The 19,830-nt window shown below is 37.5% G+C and overlaps 1 protein-coding gene across 3 annotated transcripts in view; it reads left to right on the top strand.

Annotated features, from left to right (window-relative positions):
• Window positions 1-19,830, top strand: part of LOC127841777 (poly(A) RNA polymerase, mitochondrial-like) — a 58,321-nt gene that overhangs the window by 13,153 nt on the left and 25,338 nt on the right. For 2 of the 3 annotated variants that reach the window (XM_052370845.1, XM_052370847.1), the window contains exons 3-5: window positions 6,394-6,564; window positions 10,829-10,933; window positions 13,165-13,323. In XM_052370845.1, coding sequence (XP_052226805.1) covers window positions 6,394-6,564; window positions 10,829-10,933; window positions 13,165-13,323 — 435 coding nt within the window. The remainder of the gene's footprint in view (window positions 1-6,393; window positions 6,565-10,828; window positions 10,934-13,164; window positions 13,324-19,830) is intronic. The other variant, XM_052370848.1, reaches the window with a different exon arrangement.

Genomic DNA, 19,830 nt, shown 5'->3' with positions numbered 1-19,830 from the left:
CACTAGGTAAAAAAAAAGACAAAGCTTTTAAACACTGTAGAAGTCACATTTAATGCCCAATCTTCATTTAACTTTGTCTATATGTCTGTGTTAATGATATGGTGGTTGAGTTAAAAAGTGGTTCCGGTCCATTGAAAAACATGGCCGCCTGTGGGCGAGGCAGTTTTCCTTAAATGGCTATAGAGAAATCTTGTAAACACTCTAGAAGTCACAATTTTTGCCCAATCATCATGAAAGTTAATCAAAACATTGTTTTTTTTTATTTCTCGGACAAGTTCGAAAATGGTCCAGATCGGTGAAAAAACATGGCCGCTAGTGGGCGGGGCATTTTTCTCTCTATGTATATAGTGAAAACATGTGAACACTCTAGAAGTCACATTTTTTGCCCAATTTTCATGAAATTTCGTAAGAACATTTGTTTACTTGATACGAGAGTTGAGTTGGAAAATGGTTCCGGTCAGTTGAATAACATGGCTGCCTGGGGGGGGTTCAGTTTTCTTATATTTATATAGTAAAAAAAAGCTTGTGAACACTCTAGAAGTCACATTTTTTGCCCAATCATCATGAAACTTGGTGAAAAGATTTGTTTTATATCTATCTCAGATGAGTTTGCAAATGGTCCCGATGGGTCAATAAACATGGCTGCCAGGGGGTGGGGCAGTTTTCCTTATGTGACTATATAGAGAGAAACCTTGTGATCGAACACTATAGAAGTCACATTTTTTGCCTAATCATCGTGAAACTTAGTCAATTCATTGCTTTTATTGATTTCTTGGATAAGTTGGAAAATGGCTCAGATCGGTGAAACACACTTTTTAGCTCACCTGATTGCTCAGGTGAGGTTTTAGGATAGGTCTTTGTCAGCTGTCCGTCCGTCCACATTTGGTTTGTTAACACTCTAGCATTCACATTTCTCAAGCATTCTTTATCAAAGTTGCTGAAAGATCTCAGTCAAGTTTGATGATGAGCAAAATCACATAATTAATGCCATAATTATTGCCCTTAGATTGTCCAAATTTTCATTGTATTATACAAAATCCTTGTAAGCAAAGTTTGATGTTTTAGGGGGTAAACTCGAAATATAGGTCACCATTTCAAATCTTCAAAAACAAAAACACTCTACGCCAGAGTTTTGGTTCAATAATGATGAAACTTGACCAGGATGTTTGTCTGGTCAATATCTAGGTCATGTTTGACATTAGGTAAAGATTGAATGAACCGACTCCTCTCAGGTGAGCGAACTAGGGCCATCTTGGCCCTCTTGTTTCATGAAACTTGGAACATGGATAGATAGCAATATGGACATTATGCACATCATTTCATTTTGTTCATACGTCAAAAATTCTGGTTGCTATGGCAACAAATAGACAAGAAATACTACTAAAAATGGTGGTTTTTTGGATCCTGCTTTAACTTTAAAACTCTTTATATTTTTAGCTCACCTGTCACGAAGTGACATGTAGAGCTTATGTGACCGTGTGATGTCCGGCGTCCGTATGTGCGTGTGTGTGTGCGTCCGTCCGTCAACTGCGATAACTTAAAAATTTCTTAATATTTTTTTTATGATACTTGGAACATGGATAGATGGCAATATGGACATTATGCACGTCATTTCATTTTGTTCATTCGCCAAAATTCTGGTTGCTATGGCAACAAATAGACAAGAAATACTACTAAAAATGGTGGTTTTCTGGATCCTGCTATAACTTTAAAATATCTTTATATTTTTAGCTCACCTGTCACGAGGTGACATGGTGAGCTTATGTGACCGTGTGATGTCTGGCGTCCGTATGTGCGTGTGTGTGTGCGTCCGTCAACAATTTGTTTGTGTAGACAGTAGAGGTCACAGTGTTCATCCAATCTTTATGAAATTTGGTCAGAATGTTTATCAAGATAAAATCTGGGTTGGGCTTGTATTTGGGTCATCTTGGGTCAAAAACTAGGTCACTAGGTCAAAAACTAGGTCACATAATAGGTAAAATAATAGAAAAACCTTATGTAGACAATAGAGGTCGCAGTTTTCATCCAATCTTTATGAAATTTGGTCAGAATGTTTATCTTAATAAAATCTGGGTTGGGATTGTATTTGGGTCATCTGGGGTCAAAAACTAGGTCACTAGGTCAAAAACTAGGTCAAATAATAGAAAAAACCTTGTGTATACAGTAGAGGTCACAGTTTTCATATAATCTTTATTAAATTTGGTCAGAATGTTTATCTTGATGAAATCTGGGTTGGGATTGTATTTGGTTAGTCAGGTGAGCGATTCAGGGCCATCATGGCTCTCTTGTTTCATGATACTTGGAACATGGATACATGGCATTATGGACATTATGCACATCATTTTATGTTGTTCCTACGTCAAAAATTATGGCAACAAATAAAAAAAATATTCTGACAATAGTGAAATTTCTGACAATAGTGGAGCCGTTAGGAGACTTTTATTGCTTGGCAATAGTCTTGTTACATCTCCTTCCCTATCCTGCCATATTACCTAGCATCAATTTGGCTTTTGATTGACTTAATTTTGACTTTCAATAATTGAAATTCATTATGTTAACTATGTTGTCTTTCTTATTTAGCTCGGCGTTTTCGTTTGTCTTAGCCAGTTCGTCTTGTCGTCCGACGTCTGATGTCCGCTGTCCGCATCATGCTAAAACCTTAACATTAGGTCTAAAATCAAAGTGCTTCCACCTACAACTTTGAAACTTCATATGTAGATGCACCTTGATGAGTTCTACACGTCACACCCATTTTGGGGTCACTAGGTCAAAGGTCAAGGTCACTGTGACCTCTAAAAAAAAAAATCTGACAAGCTTTCATTTATTCAAAACTGCACCTGTAGTGGAGCGTGGCACCAGTTATGTGGTGCTCTTGTTCCAGTAACAACACCATTTGCTGCAATGCAACACTTTAAAGCGTACTTAAATTATGTAACGTTTTAAATTATGACCATCCCCCATCGAAATCAGACTTCACTTTGAACTTAACTGTCACCAACTCTACGTTAGCGTTACCGATCGCCAAAATCGCCATTGGCGATTACAATTCCTGGCTGGCGATTAAAAGAAGATTTTCATAAAATTGGCGATTGAAAAAAATAGACCCTATGTTTTTCAAATCACCGAGCGTATATTGAGTCCGTGATCAAATGCACAATCTAAATGTCTGTTTTCAGGCCGTATAAATCGCCAGTAAGATTACACAGATAACACCATTACCGGAAAGGCCCCATGGGATAATGACAACTGCCTTGGTCGATAATCCACAGTCATGGCTAATGTCTTAATTTGTCACGCTTCACACTGCGATCAGACTTTTTCGAACATTGGGTTACTCGGCGATTTAAGTAATAACTGAATCACTGAAGCGTGCGGTGTAATGACCTAAAGATGTTTTGCTTCAACGTTATCGAATCGACCAGTACGGAATTGTCATTTAATAAGATGGGCGGAGGTATGACATTATTGACAACTAATTTCTCAAGATACGCGATTTTGATTGGCTAAAAAAAGTATATAAGAGTAACTTCTCTTGATGGTCGCTATGCGACTTGAAAATGAAAGACGGATTCAGAAAGTGGAGTTGCAGATTCCGGGAAAAATGGATGCTTTGAACGAAAAAGGAAAGTCTAAGCAACAGATGCTAACACAATTCTTTAGAAAAGAAGGCGGACAGAATAATGTAAACTCAGAAAATGACCAAATGTTAGGTTCGCGATCGAAGGATGTCTCAAATAGTGCAGACGGGAATGCAGAATCGGAAACGTCTTATCTAACCAGTGTATATAAACAGTTTAAAACAGTATCAAATTCTACAGTTAACTATATTTTTGAATTTATTTCTTCTATTTTTATGAAATGCGTTGAATAAGACCGGGTTCATGAAAATCGCTGCACAATTGACGAAGTTTTTTCTGTTCAAAGTGATGCATTCAGTTTTCGGGTCATTTTGAGTTGGATACCTTGTTGTATAAATATTTGATAGTGATTTTTTTCAGGAAAGTCGATTTTTTGATATGATATGATAATTGATCATTCAGAATGATATTTTCACTAATTAATAGAATAGCCACACACAAACAACCTGTGATTTTGATTAGGAAATAGCCCCAAAACGCACCATAGAAGATCTATATATAGGATCCAAAAAATTTACGGGGGAGGGGGGGGGGGGTAGACTATTTTTTGAAAAAAAATTATGAGCTATTGTCATCACCTTGGCGTCGGCGTTGGCGTCCGGTTAAGTTTTGCGTTTAGGTCCACTTTTCTCAGAAAGTATCAATGCTATTGCTTTCAAACTTGGTACACTTACTTACTATCATGAGAGGACTGGGCAGGCAAAGTTAGATAACTCTGGCGTGCATTTTGACAGAATTATGTGCCCTTTTTATACTTAGAAAATTGAAAATTTTGGTTAAGTTTTGCGTTTAGGTCCACTTTTCTCAGAAAGTATCAATGCTATTGCATTCAAACTTTGTACACTTACTTACTATCATGAGGGGACTGGGCAGGCAAAGTTAGATAACTCTGGCGTGCATTTTGACAGAATTATGTGCCCTTTTTATACTTAGAAAATTGAAAATTTTGGTTGTGTGTTTAGGTCCATTTTATTCCGTAAGTATCAAAGCTATTGCTTTGATACTTGCAACACTTACTAACTATCATAAGGGTACTGTGCAGGCAAAGTAATGTAACTCTGACTGGCATTTTGACAGAATTATGTGCCCTTTTTATACTTAGAAAATTGAAAATTTGTTTAAGTTTTGTGTTTACGTCCACTTTATTCCTACAGTATCAAAGCTATTGCTTTCATACTTGCAACACTTATTAACTATCATAAGGGGACTGTGCAGGCAAAGTAATGTAACTCTGACTGGCATTTGGACGGAATTATGGGCCCTTTATACTTAGAAAATTGAAAATTTGGTTAAGTTTTGTGTTTTGGTCCACTTTACCCCTAAAGTATCATAGATATTGCTTTCATACTTGGAACACTCGCAAACTATCATAAGGGTACAGTAAAAGGACTAGTTGCATAACTCTGGTTGTCATTTTTACAGAATTATGGCCCTTTTTTGACTTAGTAACTTTGAATATATGGTTAAATTTTGTGTTTCGATCCACTTTACTTCTTAAGTATCAAGGCTATTGCTTTCAAACTTCAAATACTTTCATGCTATCATGAGGTTACTGTACATGGCAAGTTGAATTTTACCTTGACCTTTGAATGACCTTGACTCTGAAGGTCAAATTATTAAATTTTGCTAAAATTGCCATAACTTCTTTATTTATGATTAGATTTGATTGATACTTTGACAAAACTACTCTTACCTGACATACCACAATAGACTCCACCCAAACCATCCCCCGTGCCCCCCCCCCCCCCCCCCCCCCCCCCGAATCCCCCCCTAAATTATTTTTTTTTTTATCATCTCACAAATTACCACCACACCCTCACACTATACTCCCCCACCCCACCCCCCAACCCCCAATTTTTTTTTAAACGGTTAAAAAACACAAATATTTTTTTTATTATTTTATGTTTGAAATACCGTCCAACCATCGCACCCAAGAATCCCCCCACCCCCCCCCCCCCCCCCCTCCCCCCACCCGAATCCCCCCCCCCCCAATTTTTTTTTTTTTTTTTAGATCATCTCACAAATGACCACCACACCCTCACACCATACCCCCACCCCCTCCCCATTTTTTTTTTATATATATATAATTTTTTTCGCATTTTTGGAAAATAATGTAATAAATGTCCACACACCCACACTATACACCCCTCTTCACTCCGACCCTCCCTCCTTTGTGATTGAAAATGAGAGTCCCTTTACCTTTAAAAAGAAAATAGATGAGCGGTCTGCACCCGCAAGGCGGTGCTCTTGTTTACTTAGCGCCAACCTAGCAACTATGCCATAAAAGATTACAGTCTTATTACCATATTTGGATTCTTATATGATTATTGCTTATGTCAGTTCCCAGGTCATCAAAAGCCAAATGTGGATGTTGCATGTATGTTTATCAAACAAGGTTTAATCTGTTTTATTTGTAATGATAATGTTATTTTATTGTCCCCTGCCGGTAAAACCGGAGGGGACTTATGGTTTGCGCTCTGTGTGTCCGTGAGTCCTAAAGTCTGTGAGTCTGTCACACTTTTCGGGATACTGCGATAACTTTAAAAGTTCTTCATATTTTTCAATGAAAATTGAAATATGGACAGATGGCAATATGAAGATTATGCACGTCATTTCATTTTGTTCCTACGTCAACAATTTTGGTTTGCTATGGCAACAATTAAAAAATAATAATCTGACAATGGTGGAGTTTCACTGGTAGGGGACCATATTGCTTGACAATAGTCTTGTTTTATTTGATTTTCATTCTTTCTAGTATTTGGTGGAGGTAGTGGACGAAAATAAGTTGAACAAATTTGCACCCTTGGCTGAGCAGAGGATTATTTATAGAGTGGGTGAGTCTACTCCACACCTTGACCTTGGGCCAGTCAAAGCCTCTGAGGAAGAAAAAAACAGTCTGCCAAAGAAACTGGGACAATGCAAAAATGTAAATATATGTTTACTATTTTGTAATTTTAATTGATGTGTTCATACATGCCACCTGTTAACATGTAGCCTGTCAAGAGCCATGTTAGACAATGTGTTCATACTTGCCACCTGTTAACATGTAGCCTGTCAAGAACCACGTTAGACATGTGTTCATACATGCCACCTGTTAACATGTAGCCTGTCAAGAACCACGTTAGACAATGTGTTCATGCATGCCACCTGTTAACATGTAGCCTGTCAAGAACCACGTTAGACAATGTGTTCATACATGCTACCTATTAACATGTAGCCTGTCAAGAACCACGTTAGACAATGTGTTCATACATGCCACCTGTTAACATGTAGCCTGCCAAGAACCACGTTAGACAATGTGTTCATACATGCCACCTGTTAACATGTAGCCTGTTAAGAACCATGCTAAGACGTCAATGGTCTAATTTGGCTAAAGAACAGCTTGTCCTGACTTTTGACTGTCTCTTTGTTATTCTTCATGCAATTTTTTACCAATTTATACCAAGCGTCTTGAAAAAAGGCCTTTGCAAACAGCGTAGACCCAGATGAGACGCCGCATAATGCCACGTCTCATCAGGGTCTGCGCTGTTTGCTAAAAGGAATTTCTGTAAAAAATAGTCTAAATATAGAAATAAATATTCTAGACATCCCTCATTTTGGAAATAAATTGATCCAATTAAGAAGGATGGGAGAGTCCACTAGGCATAAATGGGTGTAAGAACTTTTAACAAATGTCCACCATGGACTGGAACTTTGTTATTCATCATGCAACTTTAAAATAACTTTTAACAAATGTACACAGTGAGAAGACAAACTGTCTTATGTTTAATCAGTGTTTCTGCTCAAAGGTCGAGGTCAAACCTAAAGGTTAGATTTGGCATGTCTGGACCGTAGCTTCATAATTGGTCATGCAATCAACGGAACTATACCGTTTAAACGGTATCCCTATGTCTGTTTAAAAAGCATCAGTACCATCACATTTCCAAACTAAAATAGATATTTCCGGGAGTAATATTCAGTGAATATCCCATTCGCGCAATGACGTCATATTAAAACCATAAAATATAATAAAACAGACCATCCGTATCACCACGTGTATTCGTCATTCTATTAAAATAATTTAATGAATGTCGAAAATAATGTAAAATCGATGAAAAATACTGTTTCCGAAAAAGACACGTATATTGCACATGAAATACAATGTGCAGATTGTTTGACAGCAGAAAATGAAAAACCAGTTAACTAGCAAAAACGTAATCAATGTATATAATTTGGTTAAAATATTGTTATTCAACATGCTACCGCAGTGTTTTACTTTGCTAATCAATCAATTAAAATATTTCAAGATGGCGGCATATGCACTTTTTTGTTGCCAAGTTGTAAGATTTTTGGAAAGTAGAGAAGATTTTCCGTTAGTTTCCGTTCATGTCTGTGCCATCCGCTAACCAATCATAAATAAATTACTGCCGAATTCGGTAGCCCGGATTTACTGCAAGTACCTGGATTTCGCAGTTCTTCATCGATATATTTCGTACGGGTAGTCGTCTACATTATTTGCATCCCAATGTTTATTATATTGATATTGACTGTCGTTTAAACGTTTACTGTTTTGGTAAACGTTTTTCAGCAAAAGACAAAACGCGAGCGTTTAAACGTGACACCCTTAATTGCTTATATTAAGTATAAAATACATCAGGCATTGTATCTGGAAGAAAGGCCGAGTGGTCAAAGTGGTGGACTTTTTGCTCCAGGACTCTAGGGTTCAGTGGTTCGAGCCCTGCTGAGGGTTACCTTTTTTTATGCCCCCGGATCGAAAGATCGGGGGCATATTGTTTTTGGCCTGTCTGTCTGTCATTCATTCATTCATCGTGCGTGTCCCAAAACTTTAACCTTGGTTAAAGTTTTGCAATAACTTTTGCATTATTGAAGATAGCAACTTGATATTTGGCATGCATGTGTATCTCATGGAGCTGCACATTTTGAGTGGTGAAAGTTTAAGGTCAAGATTATCCTTCAAGTTCAAAGGTAAAATATACAGTCAAACCTGAATTCAGCAGTCAGTCATGGGAAATGACCAAAGTGACCGTTGTCCACAGGTGACCGTTGAATTCGGATCACAATTATAAGATGGTTGGTCAGTTGGTAGTAGTGCTACATTGTTACCCCACCCAGTCGTTTGCATACAGTGTAAAACAAAGGCTCATTGCCGTTAACTAAGCAAAATAACAGAAATAACTTTCGTGTGTACACCAGGGTTCGACACTAAGGCACGTCCGACAGACATTGTCTAGTAAGATCGGTGGTCGGGCTAGTAAAACTGTGGGCTAGCTTGTCCGACTGGTCGTACATACAAAATCTATACTGATTCATATAACTATAACTAACCGAAAACCTTTTTCTCTTGATGTGTAAAATAACAATTGTATCCATTATTTACATCAGAACAAAACTAGCGTATATAAATAAACGCGGAGCATTCACATGATTCATCGCTATTTATAGACGCGAAGGAGAGCTTCCCGCAGAAATAGCTTGTTTCCATTGGTTGTCATGAATATTAACCCTTTGCATGCTGGGAAATTTGTAGTCTGCTAAAATGTTGTCTGCTGAATTTTTAAAATTAGCATTTTCAATTTTTTTCAAAGAATACTATCAGAATAGCAAACAGTTTGGATCCAGATGAGACGCCACGTTCTGTGGCGTCTCATCTGGATCCAAACTGTTTGCAAAGACCTTCAAAATTCCGTTTCAGCACTGAAAGAGTTAATGATTTTCTACAGTGTCATAGAACTTTACATCATGTTTTTACGACTTCTATCCAAAATCGCTATCGTCGATGTAAACATTTTGGTGACCGCGTAGCAGACGAGAGAATGTAATTTAAAGAATGGCTTTGTTCAAGGTTGGATTTTCGTCCGACAAATAAGTTAATAAAGAAGAATCAGACGGTAAAACTGACACAGATTATGATGGAAGAGGGCCTTGGAGCTGTGGTAGCATGGAGCACAGCGGTCAAGGAGGCTAGAATTTGATAACGTTTAATAAATGTCACCTGCTGTACAGACATCATTTGTTTAACTGGTGATAAACAGTGAAATTATAACAAACAATTTATGTTGTTAAATAGTTTTATATTATTTTTTACTCTGTGCATCAAATAACTTTCTTGTGTTCACTATTAATTTTCTGATGAAACCTGATTAAACAGTTACACAACACAATTCTGTTTATTTGCTATGTCATTAATGGTCTAGTAGACATCAGATTCGGGCTAGTACATTTTAAGAGGAGCTGGTCCGATGGTCTGGCTGTAAAAAAAAGTTTATGTCGAACCCTGTACACTGAATAATACAGAATAATATCTTATAGATTGATTTAATTTCATATTGTTAAACTAAAGAAATGACTTTATCAACGCTGGTTTAATTGTTTACTCATGCATCGCGTTCATTCAGTAAATAAAGCTTGTCACGTGCCGTTGACGTCACGTCCGTACAAGTCTAAAAAGTGGGACTCTTTTAAAGAATGATCTGAAAATGTTATTTTCAAATCGATACTCAATGTTGTAAGTTCAATGTACTAATTAGCGGTCATTTAATTAGCAATAATTACTTTAAACGTGTCACAAACTCTGACATATTTTCTTTTGAAGATACCCCCACAATTATCCCCGGAAAATAAACCGTCTCAACACCTTATGATTTGTTAACTCGCAGCGGAACGCTTTTATAATATCAACGACAATTACCGCTCTCAGACGCTTTAACCGCAAAATAGACGGACAAATGATATGCTGTGTTTTGAATTATCGCGACTCGAGACGACTGACGCGTGTCGACCGTTGATTTCAGGTCAAACATGAATTTCGGATTGGAATATAGTTGCCGTTGGTCGTTATGGACAGGTGGCCGTTAAATTCAAGTGTAATATAGAATGCTTTTCGTCGGGGGGGATTCCAGACTGACCGTTGTCTGCAGGTGACCGGTAAATTCAGGTGGCCGTTAGGTCAGTTTCGACTGTATGGCTTCAAAGCGGCGTAATAGAAGACATTGTGTTTCTGACAAACACATCTCTTGTTTTTCTTTTTTAAAATTCTATTCTTGATTTTTAACTGGAGCTTTTTAAATCCAATATCAATATAAAGCATTTAATGACAAACTTCAAAACATGCCAAAATCTGTTAAAAGGCCCCTTTAACTTTGCTGAAAAGGCAGTAGTAGGCTATTTTTGATATGAATGACCTTGACCAGGTGGAGGATCAGCTGCAGCTGCTGTACCAGACTGTGAGTCTTCCAGAGTCCAGCCTGCGCTTCCACTTCTTTGCCAGCAAGTTTGTCGAAAGAGTCCTACGATTTGTAAGCTACCCCATTCATTATTAATGCTTTACCGCTTAGATTCGTATTTTTACGCATTTGTAGTTCCTCAGAAAGTTGTAAGATCTTATTAGATTCAAGTTTTTAAGGCTTCATCTCCGAACCTTAAATACTGATGAGCAGCAAATAGCATAAAACCTGAACAGACTGCGAGTTACACGCAGGCTGTTCTGCTTTTACGCTGTTTGCACATAGCCATTTCCACTTTGGCTCTGAGTGGGAAAGGGTTAATATGTCAAACATGTGTGTACTGAAGACAAATTGTTTAGTATTGATATTGATGTGTGTACTGAAGCCAAATTGTTTAGTATTGATATTGGTTTCATTACTTTTGGAATTGTGTCACAACAAAAACAGATTTTGATATTTTGTAAACCTTATTTATAATATTTAACTGATTGTATGTATAAAAAATTTCCATTTGGTCACAGAAATAACAAAAACAATGTAAAACATTCTAAAATAGTACAAAATGTTTATGTAATACTATCGATTAGTGTCTAATAAAGAGAAGTTAAAGAAACCTTTCTCAAAGCAATCATGCCAGAGAGCCTGATTGGATATTAAACTCTAAATTCACTTCTTACAAAGCAGGCATATGAGTCACGTTCTGATAAAACTGGGCATAATGCTTGTGCTTAAGTGTCATCCCAGATAAGCCTGTGCAGTCTGCACAGGCTTATCAGGGACGACACTTTCCGCTTTTGTGACATTTTTCGATTAAAATTCCTTCTTAGCAAAAATCCAATTTAGGCCAAAAGTGTCGTCCCTGATTAGCCTGTGCAGACTGCATAGGCTAATCTGGGACGACACTTAACGCACATGCATTATGCCCAGTTTTCTCAGAACACGACTCGTATATACTTACATTTTGACTAGAGTTGCCCCTTCTGTTCTTTGAGTGATTCTTTTTAGATAACATATGCGTTTTCTTAGAACATTTAGTGGCCCATCAAATATTAGCTCCAGTGTTGTTTTTTTATGAAATATTCGGCGTTATTCGGCCCCATTCTTCCATCTCTAGAGTATATATTTTTCCCCCAATTATTTGAAAAATTCCTCTCTCGGAAGTGTTATTCAATTTTTATCAATACCTCATTTAAATACGTCTTTCGTTACAAATTTATTTATTATAATTTTCCTGAACTGCCGCATCCGCTTGTTTACTTTCTTTTAGCCTCCTTTACCGCAAACCGTACGTAGTTCACTATCACGACTTTCACTTTACGGCATTGATATTCTGTTTCAACAAGCACAACTTAGTCAGTCTTATTTAAATGCCGGCAGTATTGAAAGACTGTTTAGTTTGCTCAACCTGCTTTGCACACCACACAGAAACAGGCTTGGGGAAGATACACTTGAGTCCCTGATAAGACTTTGTCTGCACATGGAGAGACTTGGTGAAGAGGTCACCAGAATAATTGACAAATTTGCAGAAAAGCCAAGAAATGTTGAACTTGGAACAGGAACATAATATGTTGATGAAAAAAATAGTTGGAATAATGTTTTTCTCTCTCTGTATGGTGAATTATAGTTAAAACTTGATTTTGTACTGTTACTTGCTAAGCATTGAATTTTCCCCTTTTTCCCCTTTTACGCCTGAATTTCCCCCCCCCCCCCCCCTCAGAGGACCAGACCCATTTCCCCCAAAACTGAAAAAAAAACACTGAGCTCGGAAAAGTATATGTCCTTATCAAAGTGTTTTCTATTGGTATTCTTAGTCCTGACAGCTTCCTCAGTTCGTTGAGTGTTGGTGTAAAAATGAGTATCATGGCTTTGATTCCAAACTCAGCCTTTTTTCTTGAGTTAGGATCGGTCAACCAATCCTTTATTTGGCCTTTTTTCCCCTCACCTCTCATTTAACCCATTTATGCCTAGTGTCTAGAAAAAAGGCGTTGGCAAACAGCGTAGACCCAGATGAGACGCCACATGAATAAGAAATATTCTTAATATAGAAATGAATATACTAGACATCCCTCTTTTTGGAAAAAAATTGATCCAATTGAGAAGGATGGGAGAGTCCACTAGGTATAAATGGGTTAAGTAGGGCTGTTGTCAGTTACTTGAATAAGTATGTGTACTTCATTCTAGTTAATGAAGTAATTCATGTTAAATGCATGTTGATTTACTGACTCGCGTAATTTGACTGACATAGTGTTGGAAATTATGCAAACTTAAGAAAAATAAACAACAGCATAGCATTATTGCTGCAGAATTCCCATCTGAAGCATGCAGTGGTCGAGTGTTTTGGCTCTTCCCCATCTGGAACAGCTCTGAGGCGCTCAGCCGATTTGGATCTTGCAGTGTTTGTACCTGCTTCGAGCAACGTGAAGCCTGCTTTGAGCAACGTGAAGCCTGTTTCGAGCAAACAGGTGTGTTCAAACTTCTCTTTATCACATGCTATACATTTTTCCTTTCAGCTTATTCTCTTCTGTTCAATGCCTTACTAGTTGTACACATAGTTCTTAACTTTGCTGGATCTGTTGAAAGTGAAATTTTAAGTGAATCCAATTTATATGGTTACCAGATGCATGCAAAAAGGTATGGAGCAAAAATATAGGCAAAAAGAGAAAAAGTATTTTTTAAAAGAAGTTGGTTAACATTAAATATTACAGATTAAAATTTAACAATAGTGCGCGAGTCTATGAAATCTGCATACCTTATTGGCTGGCCCCTCTTAGATCCCCTTGTATGAAATCTGCATACCTTATTGGCTGACCCCTCTTAGATCCCCTTGTATGAAATCTGCATACCTTATTGGCTGACCCCTCTTAGATCCCCTTGTATGAAATCTGCATACCTTATTGGCTGACCCCTCTTAGATCCCCTTGTATGAAATCTGCATACCTTATTGGCTGACCCCTCTTAGATCCCCTTGTATGAAATCTGCATACCTTATTGGCTGACCCCTCTTAGATCCCCTTGTATGAAATCTGCATACCTTATTGGCTGACCCCTCTTAGATCCCCTTGTATGAAATCTGCATACCTCATTGGCTGACCCCTCTTAGATCCCCTTGTATGAAATCTGCATACCTTATTGGCTGACCTCCTTAGATCCCCTTGTATGAAATCTGCATACCTTATTGTCTGACCCCTCTTAGATCCCCTTGTATGAAATCCGCATACCTTATTGGCTGACCCCTCTTAGATCCCCTTGTATGAAATCTGCATACCTTATTGGCTGACCCCTCTTAGATCCCCTTGTATGAAATCTGCATACCTTATTGGCTGACCCCTCTTAGATCCCCTTGTATGAAATCTGCATACCTTATTGTCTGACCCCTCTTAGATCCCCTTGTATGAAATCTGCATACCTTATTGGCTGACCCCTCTTAGATCCCCTTGTATGAAATCTGCATACCTTATTGGCTGACCCCTCTTAGATTCCCTTGTATGAAATCTGCATACCTTATTGGCTGACCCCTCTTAGATCCCCTGGTGATTATCATACCTTATTGGCTGACCTCTCTTAGATCCCCTTGTATGAAATCTGCATACCTTATTGGCTGACCCCTCTTAGATCCCCTTGTATGAAATCTGCATACTTTATTGGCTGACCCCTCTTAGATCCCCTTGTATGAAATCTGCATACCTTATTGGCTGACCCCTCTTAGATCCCCTTGTATGAAATCTGCATACCTTATTGGCTGACCCCTCTTAGATCCCCTTGTATGAAATCTGCATACCTTATTGGCTGACCCCTCTTAGATCCCCTTGCATGAAATCTGCATACCTTATTGGCTGACCCCTCTTAGATCCCTTGTATGAAATCTGCATACCTTATTGGCTGACCCCTCTTAGATCCCCTTGTTTGAAATCTGCATACCTTATTGGCTGACCCCTCTTAGATCCCCTTGTATGAAATCTGCATACCTTATTGGCTGACCCCTCTTAGATCCCCTGGTGATTATCATACCTTATTGGCTGTTCCCTCTTAGATCCCCTGGTGATTATCATACCTTATTGGCTGACCCCTCTTAGATCCCCTTGTATGAAATCTGCATACCTTATTGGCTGACCCCTCTTAGATCCCCTTGTATGAAATCTGCATACCTTATTGGCTGACCCCTCTTAGATCCCCTTGTATGAAATCTGCATACCTTATTGGCTGACCCCTCTTAGATCCCCTTGTATGAAATCTGCATACCTTATTGGCTGACCCCTCTTAGATCCCCTTGTATGAAATCTGCATACCTTATTGGCTGACCCCTCTTAGATCCCCTTGTATGAAATCTGCATACCTTATTGGCTGACCCCTCTTAGATCCCCTTGTATGAAATCTGCATACCTTATTGGCTGACCCCTCTTAGATCCCCTTGTATGAAATCTGCATACCTTATTGGCTGACCCCTCTTAGATCCCCTTGTATGAAATCTGCATACCTTATTGGCTGACCCCTCTTAGATCCCCTTGTATGAAATCTGCATACCTTATTGGCTGACCGTCTTAGATCCCCTTGTATGAAATCTGCATACCTTATTGGCTGACCCCTCTTAGATCCCCTTGTATGAAATCTGCATACCTTATTGGCTGACCCCTCTTAGATCCCCTGGTGATTATCATAACTTGCATGCAAATGGTGCATAAACAATATATAGTAAATCATTAGACCTGTACTATTAACAGTTGCTAATAACCACATAAACATATTTTTATCTAGCAAAGCTCTTGTTGTCAAATCATTAACCCGGAATCTGAAACATGCAGGTGATTGTACATGTGTTATATATTTGCACTTATCATACTGCCGTTTTGGGTGCTCCCAATTTTTTTTGGGCACCCACTACCGGGTAAGTCTTCAGCAGTTGATGCCAAGTTACAGTTAACCCATTGCATGCTGGGAAATTTGTTGTCTGCAAAAATGTTGTCTAATGAATTTCTAAAATTAGCATTTTCTTTGATTTAAAAAAAAAATACTATCAGAATAGCAAACAGTTTGGATCCTGATGAGACGCCACATTCTGTGGCATCTCATCTGGATCCAAACTGTTTGCAAAGGCCTTCAATTAGGTTTCCAGCACTGGAAGAGTTAATGGTCTAAAGAACGTTAACGATGGGACTAAAATAACTATTTAGGCCTTGTAAAATCCACTCGACCGCTCATATTTGCCCGTGAAGTTGACGGTCGGGCGAGTAAAATTTGTTAAATACTTGACCGACCGGGGCAAGTGCTGTTTTTCCTGTTGAGAAATTAAAATTCAGTTCCAGATCTCCTACCACATTGATACAAAAAACTTTTTTTTTTCAAACAAACAAAAATTAGGTTTTGTACACAAATAAACTGAACTTTTGATTTTACAATGTAACTGACGTCAAGGGCGCAGTAAAAATAATTCTCAAAATTGGCCGCGCTCGTTTTGTAGATGTCAATGCTCTTACCTAATCAATAAATAGTGAAAAAGACAGTTAATATTATGTGAACTGAATACTGTGCTGTATTATACATATTTTTCGTGCCTGTATTAAATGGTTTATGATACATAAGCCATTGATTCACAGTTCTTCAAAAGATAACATCACTTTGTTAGTACATGTACGTAAATATTCTCGTAAGTTAATGACAAGTGTTTAGTATTAATTTATTTAAAAACTATTCTTATACATGCAAATAAGTGATTGAAGTGTTTTTAATCGCCAAACATCACCATATACCTTTGAATATATATGTACTAAATATATTAACATTTTAACATTTTTCTGCTAGTTGCGTAGCACAGAAAGACAATCATTGACAATTAAATAAGCTTATATGATTACTGATACAGCTATGTTTGTTTTATGTGATACTAAAATGTATAAATAAAAAAATATGGGTGATACATGTATAACATTTTGTTTGTTTGCTTACCAATAATTGTATGCAGTTTATACTGTTATTTATGAATTGCTACACTTGGCTAGTTTTTTAGTGGCAACATAATTTCAACTAATTGACACTTTTTTGCCAAAGGAAATTAAAATCCTTTGAGATGCCTGTATATTTGACATACATGTGTACTTCAATGGCAAAACAAGTACTTTGTCCTTCAGTTCTACATTATTATATGTTGATAATTTAAATTGATTTGAAAAATCACATTCTTTTATGTTTAATCAGTTTATTCTAGAATCAAGTAATTTAGCAAGATTTATTTGAATTGAGATATTTAATGAAACAACCTGTTTCCTGGGTAGGACCAGTACTTGGCGTCGTAAGGGTCATCTAAAGAACACTCCCACTAAAGGGATCAATACTGAGACCCCACAGTCGCTAAGTGGACACCATATCCACTACGCTGAAGCCACTGAACCAGCTTTGCAGGGCTCGAATTTAACTTTTCTTTCTACTAGCAAAACATTGCGAGCAGCTTAAATACCAGCTCGCAAAATCAAAAACATTCTCGCAAATTTTGCTGGAAACATAAATAAAAGCAAGTTTGGACATTAGTTTTGTACTATTAAAACTAAATAAAATATGACATCAACCACAAGTTTTGGTGTTATATATAAAGTTCTTTTTCCCACTTTCACTGTTTTTGTGGAAGAATTTAATTTCCGTTTTTTTTTCTCTCTCAACTCAACCGTTAACTTTGCTTTATATTTCGTATTGTTATTTCAATCTATGGGCAAAAAGAAACTAGTTATTTTTCGCTTCGACGACATGACTGTTCAGGTTTTTGGTCTTTCATAGTGAACATGTGTGGATAATCAACTGTTTCATGTTCTTTGTACCAATACCATCCGCATATATGTACTATAAGTATACCAGTCTACATACAAGGTGCGAGCTTCCGCCAATCTCTTGCACAACGGTTACATTACATTCACCTCTGTGTTGGGCTCAGAACAGACTATTGTTATGAAAGCGTCTCATTTATGTCATGATCATTCCAAGCGTTCATCATTGAGGTTACAGAATACTAAACAATCTCTTGCACGACGGTTACATTGCATTCACTGCATTAAAGAAAACCATCTCATACCATGATATCTAATATCAGTCTTAATTCATTATTATAAAATTGATATGGTTTTTTTTATGTTAAGAAACCAACATACATACACACGTCGAAGCAATTCCTAACGTCACTCAAAAAAAATATGTTCAATTGTTTACATTTGTGAAGTGCGTGGAATGATTCCATCTGCGTAAATGGGCAATAAATTAGTTCCAAAGAGTTGCATTAAAACTCGCAAGTTTTTTGCACGATTTATCGTACATTTAAAAGTCATATTTCTTAATTTAATGCATGCATTATACGTTGAATGTGTTTGTTCGGTTTTATCTATTTTATAGACAAAATGGAGGACTGAGCCTTTCGCAGAGTTGTATGTGAGAGCAAGGAACGACAACTCTGCGTGGAGATTGAGCTTCCGCATATGGGTATTCAGACGTTCTATTAATTGACCTGCGGTTTAGCATTCACAACATCGAGCGCATTTAGCAATATAACTCTTTTTTTTCACTATTTCTTCACTCGCAAAAAAATTCTGGTGGCTTAAAACTTAACTCGCAATCGGTATTTTTCACTCGCATTTTGCAAGTGTGCGAGTGTTAATTTCGAGCCCTGCTTGGAATGACAGAGGCTAAACAAGATAAGTATTGATGCAAAGCATCAAAGAGCGCCACAAATTTCAGTGTAAAGGCACTCAATGAAGTTACATGGAACGATTTTTGTTCACTGTAAATATTAATATATTGGCCGATTATTTTAAACAAAATAGAAAAAGATACTGGTATAACCATTATCTATAATTTTGTGTTATAACTCCCAAATCACCATTATTTATGATGTTGTTTTATAACCCCCAAATAACCATTATCTATGATTTTGTGTTGTAACCCCCAAATATTTCATAGTTCATTTTTATGCCCCCCCTTCGAAGAAGAGAGGGTATATTTCTTTGCTCATGTCGGTCTGTCTGTCGGTCCGTCCACCAGATGGTTGTCAGACGATAACTCAAGAACCCTTGGGCCTAGGATCATGAAACTTCATAGGTAGATTGATCATGACTTGCAGATGACCCCTATTGATTTTGAGGTCACTAGCTCAAAGGTCAAGGTCACAGTGACCCGAAATAGTAAAATGGTTTTTGAATAACTCAAGAACGCATACGCCTAGGATCATGAAACTTCATGGGTATGATTGATCATGACTCGCAGATGACCCCTATTGATTTTGAGGTCACTAGGTCAAAGGTCAAGGTCACGGTGACCCGAAATAGTAAAATGGTTTCTGGATGATAACTCAAGAATGCATACGCCTAGGATCATGAAACTTCATGGGTTGATTGACTATGACTCGCAGATGACCCCTATTGATTTTGAGGTCACTAGGTCAAAGGTCAAGGTCACGGTGACCCGAAATAGTAAAATGGTTTTCGGATGATAACTCAAGAACGCATACGCCTAGGATCATGAAACTTCATAGGTAGATTGATCATGACTCGCAGATGACCCCTATTGATTTTGAGGTCACAAGGTCAAAGGTCAAGGTCACAGTGACCCGAAATAGTAAAATGGTCAGGGGTTTTTCAGCACTGTCTGCGCCTCCGGACAACGGAGGCACTCGCAAAGCAAACGGACCCGATCCCAAACCGAAATTATAATTTTTTTCCCAATTTCAAAAAAAAAAAAAAAAAAAAAAAATTTTTTTTTTTTTTTTTTTTTAAGAATGAAGTGTCTTATAACTTATGTGACTAACCAGTGTTTGTTTTGGTCAAAAATATTTGCTATAAGGTTTTGACTGTTCAGTTCTTATCACAGAGTGTAACTGTAACTGAAAAATAAAACTGCAGTAATTGAATTAACGTTGAACATGCCCAATATTGCATCTGTTTACATAAAGAAGACAAAATAACCAAATAAAAACAAATTTATTTGTTAAACCACTGAAT

Source organism: Dreissena polymorpha, chromosome 8 (assembly GCF_020536995.1).
Source record: "Dreissena polymorpha isolate Duluth1 chromosome 8, UMN_Dpol_1.0, whole genome shotgun sequence".
In the NCBI taxonomy this organism is placed as follows: Eukaryota; Metazoa; Mollusca; class Bivalvia; order Myida; family Dreissenidae; genus Dreissena; species Dreissena polymorpha.
The sequence above is the reverse complement of the archived record's forward strand: the minus strand, read 5'-3'. Positions and strand labels throughout refer to the sequence as shown.